Genomic DNA, 11,370 nt, shown 5'->3' with positions numbered 1-11,370 from the left:
ATCACAATAAATTAAATATTGTATTAATTGTTTAAAAATGTATTTTGTATATTTAAGAAAATCGGTAATCTTATGAGCTCGACAACTTAACGTAACCTGTAGGGCGTGCAGGCGAATCAACGATAAAACCATCCTATATGAAAATTATAATATTACCTATGCATGCTGTTTGCATATATTTAATTTATAGTTGGTAGTTGGTACGTATTTTTTATTAGTTTAATTCTATTGACTAGAGTATAATTATTCTAAGCTTTTATTTTCTGCATTCATTTCTCATTTTATTTATTTTAAATTTCAATAACTTATAAAATGGTTAATTTATAGGCTCTTTACTTTTTTTTTCATAAGAAAAAACTGCCTATAGTACCCAAGTTTAAGAATATAGAATTTATTTAAAAAAATTAAGACTAGATCGTTGTTTTTCGAGCATTAACATTAATGTAGCATATTCAGGTTCAACACTTAACATAATATACCTGTTTATAATAATATATTTATATGATTGTAAATATTTATAAATTAATTTAAATTTCATTGATGGAATTCATTTTTACAATATTATATAATATGGATATGATACAATGTATGACAAAGATAGTTAAAAATAATATTATTACCCTATCGTTCATTATAAAAGGTGAACTATAATGTGTTGTTAGTATTTTGTTGGAAGTATTTAATAAAATATTTATTAACCCATTAGAAAAATATTAGTGACATTGAAACAGAGAAGTAATTGTTGTAATAATTATCTACGATGTTTATAAAACAAAACTAATAGTTATCTTTTTCCGAGAATTTTCAAATTTTTCAAAAATTGTAAAAATATCAATAAATGCATTCGGTTTTATATAGCTAGACATATTTGAATTAGTTTTTTTTTCTATAAATATCGATAAAAAAATCTATAATGGATGAGTTAGCTTTATAATTTTGTTCTCGTCATTATTCATTAGTTAACACTAGAATTTTAAAAAAAAATGAGCCTAGTGAAGTAAGAAATTTGTCGAAATTGTCATTATCGCAGTAACTACTGTTTATTTAAAAATGCATATAATTTTTAATGTACCTAAGGCAGTGAACTTTAGTAGCACTAATATTTTTTATGATCGTTTAAATTTTAAATTTTGATGGAGTTGGATATTCAAGCGTAAAACAACAATAACTCATCAAACAGTTAGTTTTTTTTGTTGTAATTCAAAAATTATTAATTTCGTATCTATATTATAGTATAAAGACATATGAATTGATACATCATAAAATAAAACTATTTATGTTACACTTTATATGAACCGTTCTTAAAAAAACTAAACTAAAATAATTATAAATAATACCTAGGTACTATATTAATACCTACTAATACGTTGTTTTGGTCAACAGGTATATTATTGATTCGCCATTTTTTAAGTAGATATATGTTTCTTAGTTTTAAGGATAGGTATATTTATACAAAACATGGTCTTTGATTGATGTTTTATAGCATATAATTCCAATCCCTGCTTATAAGAATCAAATTCATATATTTTATTGATGATGACTATATGTTATACTTGCCTCTGCATGATTCGTTTGAAATTACAATTAATGATCCTCCAGTTTGATATAGCCAACAAATAATTGTTACCAGTTACAACACAACCCGCTTGATTGATTTTTATCTAGATTAAACTGAAGGTAAAGTATGAATTTACTACTATTACTAAATTTGTCCAATGTCACATAACATTATTATTTATTATTATGTATTCACTCCAAAATAAATAACCAAATATAACATAATTTTTGTTATATGATCAGGTGTCAACAAAAATAATAATTTAAGTGTAGTTAACGAGTTCGTGGTATTTTAAGTTTCAAGTGACCAACTATGGCTATAATATATGTATAGATATCGATATAAATTATAACTGTAACAAAAGTGCCACTCCGGCTAATGTCCATTTGGATGATTTATCTTTGCTTTTAAGACTAAAAGTCCACACATACGTCGGCCCTCTCGTTCTAGTTTTGTACACTGGACACTCATAAACGTTTCTCGAATCTTGTTTGTCCTGTGTAATCGCCTGCAAGTTCAACATAACAAATGGATAATAAATGGTATAAGAAAAAATGCTCATTTAAAATATGTATGGATTATACACAATATATTTCTGAACGTCATCAAAACAATCTATTGCTGGTGGATACGTACGTCGTTTTAACCGTAAATCCGTAACTATAAGTTATACATGTACATATTTATGAATGGTCTAGAGAATTTAAAATACAGCATTTTATTTTTTGTTTGTATAAATTTATAATACCTACCGTATTATATCGTTAAAGGTATACCGCTTAAGACCTTGCCGTAACTTGAATCAATTATCATACATTGAATACAATATGCATGTGACAAGTTACACAAATATTGTAAATATTATGACCAATTTTAAAATGGCATAATAATTTCAGAATACATTTCAAAAACTACATTAATACAAGAATTATTTTTGAGTAAATTAATATTTAAAGTAATGCTACCAATAGCTACCTATAGTGATTGGAAATTATTTTTACTTAAAACAATAATACCTGGTTATAATTCATAGTAAATTATGTTCTTAAAATATATCAAATAAATTTTTTAATGTTATCAACTACCTAATGTATATCTTTTTTCTGTACAACTTGTATGAAGTTTATTTTTATACCATGTGTAGATGTAGAATACCTTGTATAGTACAATTATTTTAAACCACTGTATTTAATACAAACTCACATCTCTAGAATTGTCTGTTAAATGTATTTAAAACGTATTTAATATTTATGCACTTACTCGGACATTAATCACCGGCATTTGAGGGAATAACTCTTTGAGTTTAGATTCCATTATGACCCCTTGCATTACATCCCATCGAGCGCCTTCCATGAAAAGCCCATGAATGTAAGCACCGTCTCTGGCAGCTCCACTAAAAAATCGTCATTGGTAAGCCCACAGAAACTATACCTATGTTTGTCATTGGCCGACAATTGTATTTAATATATTCGAGTGTCGAGTATAATAATTATTATTATTGGTCTGAATTACTTACCTGAACTCTTCTTTGTGCTTTTTCGTCACATCACACTGGAGACACATTTTGTCGAGAGGCAATTCGTGTTTTCTCGCAGTACTCTGCATAATTGCCGTCAAAAACGATTGTGGATTGAAAAATCCAGAAAGCCAAACTGACGTGGGGACCTTGAAAGATAATAATTTGATAATTTGTAGGTACATATTTTGTATTTTATTGAAATTACTACGTTTATAACATACATAATATTATTACTACCCTAATATATTATTCATAAAATAATAGTGAATAATTTGTTAAGTAACACAACACAGGCACACAAATGGACTTTTTACTGGTTAATGCTAATTGTGTACTGAATAGCTCACATTTTCAGGACAATTTAAGATACAATATAATATTGTTAAGTTCAATTCTAAACTGTATACGTTGTATAGCTTTATTTTGTCACTTCCTATCACTTATTGACTTAAGTGTTCTTAAATAGTAACATGTAATTTAATTGAATTAACCTGAAGAAAAATATTTTTTTTAAAATGACAGATTTTTTTTAATTAAAAATAAATGAGACTTATTCAGAACTCTACAAGTGGTGCTCATTGCACCGCACATTTCAATTGCTACACAAGTTGTAACTTCAGACCTCATCACATCATGTATCATATATTCATATGACATAGCATATATTAATTATATTGTATTAATCATAAGTTGTATTATAACGTAGAAGTTTCTATTCATTTTTATATTTTTTTAACGACAATTCAAGTTTTGATTTCTGCGAGTAAGAAATAAAACCACAATCCCCTTACAAATTATAAATATAATAATATAATTTAGTTCAGTGGTTCCCAGCCTTTTTATATTCGAGAACCACTAAGAAATTTCGATAAATCTCAAATAAAAATCTTCAAGTACTAATTAACTTCATAAGTTTTTTTTTGTACTTATCAACAAATAAAATAATAGTGTATAATACATTATTACAAATATGAAGCCTTTTTTATAATTTATTTGATCAATTTAAACTCCATAACTATATAAGCATGTATACAAAAGATAACAAAAAGTCAAAGATAATAATTTAAAAAATTTACAACTTAATCAAAATTGTATTGTAAGAATTATCTTAAATAAAAAAACGTTAGAGGGCTCATCTAATCAAAATTATAAATTGTTAGGTGTATTACCAATAAGACTGCTATATAAAAAAATCGCTCTAATATTTGTTATTAATAAACTCATTACATCTCAAAGTAATCTAATAAATTTAACTAAAATTAGAGAGCATAGAGCTTATGATCTGCCCTTTAAGTATGCTAAAAATCTTTTGGCCAATCCTTTGTCGACTATTTGGGTCCTAATTTTTTCAACCAAATGCCGCTCACCTCAAAGAAAAATATTCACACCGGTTTGTTTGATAAGAGAAAAATAGTGTATAATTGGTTATTTTCTAATTTCTAATCTTTAACTTAAAATTTTTGTTTTAATTATTAAATCAATTTGTAATTGAATACTATTATATTACGTATGTATATTTCAAGTTAATCTGGAACTTAACTATGTTATTATTCTTATATCTGTATCTATATTATTTATATTTATTTATATAACATATTATGTCTAACTATAGTCTTTCTTTACTACCTATTTTAATATTATTTTATTGTTATCTTTCTTGTTCCAACTTCAGATTGTTTAAAGTTAACTCTCTACTTCATCACAAGCTTCGGCTTAAAGAAGTAGATAATTGTATTTGTATGTTTATATATTTATTATGTTCATATTATAAAAAAAAAAATAAGCATTTAATGCACAAGCAGTAATATAATGTTAAATATTATTATATTATAGGAATATAGAGACATTATTATCTAAATTGCTACGATTAGGGCCCGGCCATACTAGTATATATATGTATATTATATAGTAATACAAATAGTAGAATATTTATTTTAAACTATTGTGATAATATTATAAGGATATTACAAAGTGAAGTATCTTAGTATTTACATTAACCTGATATCATGCTAATATCAAAATCATAAATTTGCTGTATAGGCTGCGGTATTTTCGTAGTGCAAATATACCGCTTACCACTAGTGGTACGTGTACCTACCAGAAGTTGGTAACCGCTTACTCAATTTAAATTATCTATCGTTTAATTACGCATACTTACCACAAAATCAGTGGTCCATGTTTCCAACTCTCTAATACGTAGCAAAAGATCGGAAAACCATGCTCCAAGCCCAAGCAAAGACGGATAAGCCCGATTCGTCCACACCAGAGGGATCTGGTCCAAGAACAAGGCGTTTTCTAAATCTTCCATGTCCGAAGTAATGGTTAATTCACCCTAAAAATATAATTGATTTTGACTGTTAATCATAAGCGACATAAGAATGTACAAATTCACATGTTTACCTTTAGTCCAAGTTCTAGTTCTTTCAGAGACCGTTTCATTTCACTAGTTAAAAAGTTCATCCGTTGGCACTCTTGAAAGGCTACAATTACATAAGGTGTCCTTTCTTCGACTTTTCCCATCATCTCGGTTATATTAAATTCTTCAGGTAATTTTTCTAGCGTTTCGTCAACAATCTGTTTTACCTAAAATTAATATAATAAAAACAAATAAAACATTAACACTTTTTAGATTACTTGTCCGCATTGGTTAAAATTATTCTATTTTACTCTACATCGTTACATTTTTTTACGATAAGAATGTTTGGGGAGGATTGGTTTTCAACACTAGACAACTTGCAATGTCGATATAAATTATAACTTTGGGCCAGATTTCGCTTAACGTCATATCGTGTTGCAATACAGAGAATTAGTCCGCTAAAATCGGAGATTATATAACATGTATAATATAATGTTCGGAGGCGCTTACCTTGTCTTCCCTAGTAACGTTCGTACCCCCGATCGCACCAGCTTCCCGTGGCTGCATTTCGAATACTGTACGAAACAAATTCTCGGACGTTGTACTCATGAATCCAATCTCGGCGTTGGGGTGCAAGCCATAGAGCACAGGGTTCTCGGCAGGCAAGACTTCGTCGATGTAGTTGTGATAGCCTTGATAATCCGTGTTAGGTGGTGCGGGGAAACCCGGAGCGAGGTGAAGATCTCCGTCGACCTGTACGAGGTATACAGATAAGATAATTAGATTCACCGTTGATCGTAAACGATTTAAGCCAGAATCAAGGACCCGGTTAGATCTCGTATAGAAATATAGGTAGGTAATGTGTATTTTATATACCGGAGGAGTGGCTGACAAGGAAGAAGGTTTACGCTGTCCTGGCGTAGAGACGACACTGCGTAATCATTGATATTCAATTCTAAGGGTTCTCGAATTAAAAGAAAAAATAAAATAAAATAAGTAATATTCTAATTCACATTTTCAAATTCAACACAGACAATTAACAAAACAAAATTAAGTTCAGATTAATCTAAAAAGTGTCTTTTCCTTGGTCATTGTGAAACATAATTCCAATAATTTATAACACGTCATAAATTTTTCTGTGGTAACATTTAGTTAAAAAAATCAATATATGGCACCAATAACACTGGTTTGATTAATAAACGAATGAGTAGAGTAACGCAAATAGTATAGACAAATTATAGAAATGTACAATGTACAGTACGCACGTTTGTTGTAAAAAAAAAAAAAATATATTTTATAAACTAAATAAGACTCAAATGATATAAGTGTTTTATAAATTATAACAGACACCGAAACAATAACCCAAAATATTCAAGCCCACCTGAATGAAATTCAAAAATGGGGAGATAAATGGAAAATTATGTTAAACCCTCATAAGAGCACTGCGGTACTCTTCTCCAACCGACGCCCGAAAACTCCTGATAACTTAAATTTGTGCGGTAATAATATTCCTTGGTCACCTAAAATAAAATACCTAGGTGTAGTTCTGGACAGAAAATTAACTTGGAATCCACATATCACCTCCAAACTACAACAAGGATACCAGAGGCTAAAAATACTGTACCCATTGATCAACCGACAAACTGCTTTAAGCTGGAGATGTTCTCTTTTATTATATAAACAAATTCTACGACCGTTACTTCTATACGCAGTCCCTGTGTGGGGAAATTGTGCAAAAACCCACATCCACAAAATACAAGTTTTCCAATCAAAAGTTTTGAGAACCATTTCTAATGCTCCATGGTTTGTACGAAATGATGTACTTCACAAAGATTTTCAGCTACCCACAATAACAGAGTACATAAAAAAATTTACTATCAACTTCTTCGATCACATCAATTATGCTCATAGTGCGAAATTCTATAAACTAAGTGACCCACCTTCTGTACGCCGACTCAAGCGTGGACGCCCACACGACCTANGTTCCATTTTCTTTTCAAGCGTCGGTAGCCATTTTTTTACTAAATGTATATTCTGAAATTAAAAAAATATGGCTTATTAACCAAGCACGTTCCTAAATTTCATTCGGTTAACATTTATTTATTTTGTTCTACAAAAGACTAGGAGCTAAAGTAATCTAATCAACACTAAGTTAAGATGACATATGTCAGTAAAACTTTATTTTAATAAAAAAAAAAAAAAATAAAAAATAAATTATAACAAAACTATAATAGTTAATCATTTATTTTTTGCTCACAAAAAGTAAAACTAATTTAGAAATCTAAGAGTGAGTAAGTCACTAAGTCCTATTTCAAACTTTAATAGTGCTTATAGAACTCTATGTTTTTCAGTATGATTTAACCACTGTACACTGCTTTGTTTTAAAATTTAATATTTTATTTCTTTCATTCTTTTTTACAATATTTATTTGTAATATCAAGAAATTATTTTAAAAAAATTGTTCAAATATTAAGTAACTAGTGTAAGATAAATTTAATTACAATTTTTATGAGAACAGATTAACTTCAAGTTGATTATATATAAATATTAAATAGATATAACTTATCAATATTAACTATTAAGTTATTATACCTATATAGTTCTTCTGTCTAAGATATAATCATTCAGACATTATTTAACTATTTTTATTGCATATTAGAAAGTGTCATGTATTAGAATTATATTAAATTCTTAAATATTTGAAAAATTGGTAAACTACTGAACTACCTCAACATACATTTTAGTATTTTTTTCTGTATAAAACAAATAGTGTATGTATTATGTACGTAGAGGATATATAGTTCTGAAACTATAAATATATGCCATTATTATATTATGTAACTGTATAACATAGGTTAAACCACTCCTCTTAAATTAAACTTATGTGTATTGTGGTATATGTTAAATATTATACTTATAAATATATACTTAAATCATCAAATCAAGATTTATCTACCAGGTCAGACTGCATCAGTTCCTCCAAATATGATATACACAATTTTCTATCCCAATCGTCCGTTATGTGGCCGCCGTACATAATTTCGCCAAATAAATACCGCAGGTCTTCCCACGGAACTTTGTTATTCGCTTCCAAATAGTTGAACAGCACGCTGACGCTGATATTTAAGTCACCTAAACTTAAAACGATATGGTGGGATAACTTTTCAATAGAAGTTGTGCTTGCATGGGCCTCTATTTACATGTATTTGGCATTCTTACCGACATTAAACGGATAGATCTTGTTCCACCCCTGGGCACCGAATTTCCTGCGCTCGGCGACTACGGCGTGGAAATAACAAAGTGAAAACAGAATCGCTTTGAACTCGGCTTCTTTGGACGACATCTCCAGTGTTTCTTGGTTGAAATTCTCCAGCGCCTTGTGCAAATTGGCTTGCATACCCGTCGGCGGTTCGTTCGTGATTTTGATACACGATTCCAAAATGCCCTAACGTCGTGATACAAACAATATTATAAAAAAAAAAAATAAATAATCCTATCATTTCCTCTTATATCCTAATAGATTTAAATGTAGCCGTCTATGTATTAAAAGAAAATCTAGAAAGTCGTCACTCGTCAAGGATAAGTCGACGTTGTATTAAGGAGCATTTACTTTATTGCGTACCATACTCAGTGTAAACAGTTGACATAGTTTAAAACTATGTTTTTTTTTTTTTTAATTGTTGTTTTATAACATCGACCTCTGTGTCACTGGTCTAGAGTGCAATTTAGGTCAAAACATTAATGCGTTTTAAGCAGGTAAATATAAAAAGTTAACTACTTGAGGAATAATGTGTGCTGATGCCGTGGCTGCCGGTTCAGCGCTTAAGAAAAGTCTATAGCTTGGATGAGCTGTGTCTCCGAGTAGTTCCATTTTCTTTTCAAGCGTCGGTAGCCATTTTTTTACTAAATGTATATTCTGAAATTAAAAAAATATGGCTTATTAACCAAGCACGTTCCTAAATTTCATTCGGTTAACATTTATTTTTTTTGTTCTACAAAAGACTAGGAGCTAAAGTAATTGGTGTAATGAACAATCAAAATATTATGAATACTTAATATAAAACTTCGTTGATAACTAGATTAAACACAAATAATGGGTATACAATTATTATGTTTAATATTATATATTGTAACACATTTTGACTGAAATTTCGTCTTGCATAATTTTTTCAACTAAAAAACTATTTATTATGTATTGGAGCTTTTACAGAGTACCATTCTATGCTATTTGGAGGGTTTAAGTAATACTGGTGTGGCAATAACCGAAAAAAAATCATCTCACTGTAAAGATCGCATCAAAATTGCCTTTCCGAAACTCCATATTAATTATTAATTGTAACTCGTAGTAAATTATTTTTAAAATTCATTGAGTCAAAAAATATTTTCATCAACACGTATCCACAAGTTTTTTAAAAATAATTTTCATATAATATATTTGTATTCATGCATTATTTTAAATGTTTTAAAAAATAGTCGCGCTCTATATATCTTAAGGTTTAATGAGAACTAAACTGGAAAATGATTGGTAAAAAAAATATCACCAAGTGCATAATTACATACGATTGTAGTCATAACTTGGGTATTAATATAAGTTTAATACTGGAGTATTTTGATATTTTTTTAATAAAAAGGTAATTATTTAAAAATAAGTATATGTATACTCGTATAACAAGTACATTGGATGTATTTTTATACTTTTATGATTTTAATATGTACCTGAAGAACGACCCAATGACCATTTTGTGCCGAAATTTCCATTGCACTTTCAGCAACGACTTCTTGACCTTGACCTAATGACACATTGTGAAAATTGTTTAATGCAGTTGAAATTCCTAGTTTATGTCCCAAATCTTCAACATCCTGAACAATTAATATTATGTACAATTTAGTATTTACATAGTATATATATTATATATATTTATTATAAAAATAAAATTAATACTTAGATTTAAATAGTAATGGCTTATACATATTACCATGTACTTATACAATATTTGGTGCGCAAACGATATTTTTATAAATAAAGTTGTATCATATTATATTTAATTTGAAAAAATTATTTTGTGAAAACATTTATTGTTAGATTAATTTAATCTCTTCATTTTTAAAATTTAAAATTTAAAATTAAATAAATATTAACATGCCAACTTATGATATTTTTAAAAGCCTAGTTGTATACGGTATACCTTTACTACAATATTCCAAGTATTAGAAACAATTATTATTGTTAATTTCAATTTTAATCAAAATAAATCGGAAACTTAATACAAATAATATCACCATAACTTATCTGTAATGCTTTAGTTTTTCAAAGAAACTATAGTCATTTTTCGAATTGTTTTAAATTTTAGTAGGTACCTAGGTACCTATACTCTATAGTATCATTGATTAAAAAATACACGTTTACGTTATATTTATAGGTAATATATTTAATCAATGGTAATAACCAGTAGATACTATTCTACTTCTAGTACTGATATACTATAAGCATTTACAGTATTATATAAGTATATACTAGTAATTTAGTTTTTAATTCTAGTTATTCCTGATTTAGACATAAAATCCAATCAAACGACATGCGATCATTTTAAGAATTGTTTTATTATAAGCAGTTTTTGTATAGTAAAATATATAAAAACTAGTATTTAAAAAAATACTAGTTTTAAATAATCAAAATCAGTTTTTAGAAAAGTGGTTTGTGGAAACTAGTTTTAACTAGTCTAAACTAGTTTTTACAGATTTCGGATTTTAACTGTAACATAAAAACCAAAACATTATCTTTAAGACATTAGTTCCTTAGAAGTTTGGGTGTTCACTTTCAGAATCTTAAATTCAAAATTATAGTATATATATATATAATATATGTATACATAATTATTTAAAAGTATACCTATACACACAAAATATTTACCTAACTAGAATCACGAAAGTTCTATT

At 28.1% G+C, this 11,370-nt stretch overlaps 1 protein-coding gene across 1 annotated transcript in view; it reads right to left on the bottom strand.

The window, feature by feature from the left end:
- Nucleotides 1-1,904: 1,904 nt before the first annotated feature.
- Nucleotides 1,905-11,370, bottom strand: part of LOC111028098 (dynein beta chain, ciliary) — a 64,258-nt gene continuing 54,792 nt past the window's right edge. Inside the window, exons 65-74 of the mRNA XM_022306637.1 lie at nucleotides 10,150-10,293; nucleotides 9,212-9,349; nucleotides 8,653-8,878; nucleotides 8,390-8,565; nucleotides 5,944-6,186; nucleotides 5,478-5,660; nucleotides 5,236-5,409; nucleotides 3,075-3,223; nucleotides 2,819-2,951; nucleotides 1,905-2,066 (exon numbers count right to left, since the gene is read on the bottom strand). Of these exons, the coding sequence (XP_022162329.1) occupies nucleotides 1,905-2,066; nucleotides 2,819-2,951; nucleotides 3,075-3,223; nucleotides 5,236-5,409; nucleotides 5,478-5,660; nucleotides 5,944-6,186; nucleotides 8,390-8,565; nucleotides 8,653-8,878; nucleotides 9,212-9,349; nucleotides 10,150-10,293 (1,728 nt within the window). The remainder of the gene's footprint in view (nucleotides 2,067-2,818; nucleotides 2,952-3,074; nucleotides 3,224-5,235; nucleotides 5,410-5,477; nucleotides 5,661-5,943; nucleotides 6,187-8,389; nucleotides 8,566-8,652; nucleotides 8,879-9,211; nucleotides 9,350-10,149; nucleotides 10,294-11,370) is intronic.

This window comes from Myzus persicae, unplaced genomic scaffold (assembly GCF_001856785.1).
Source record: "Myzus persicae strain clone G006 unplaced genomic scaffold, MPER_G0061.0, whole genome shotgun sequence".
NCBI lineage: Eukaryota > Metazoa > Arthropoda > Insecta > Hemiptera > Aphididae > Myzus > Myzus persicae.
The sequence above is the reverse complement of the archived record's forward strand: the minus strand, read 5'-3'. Positions and strand labels throughout refer to the sequence as shown.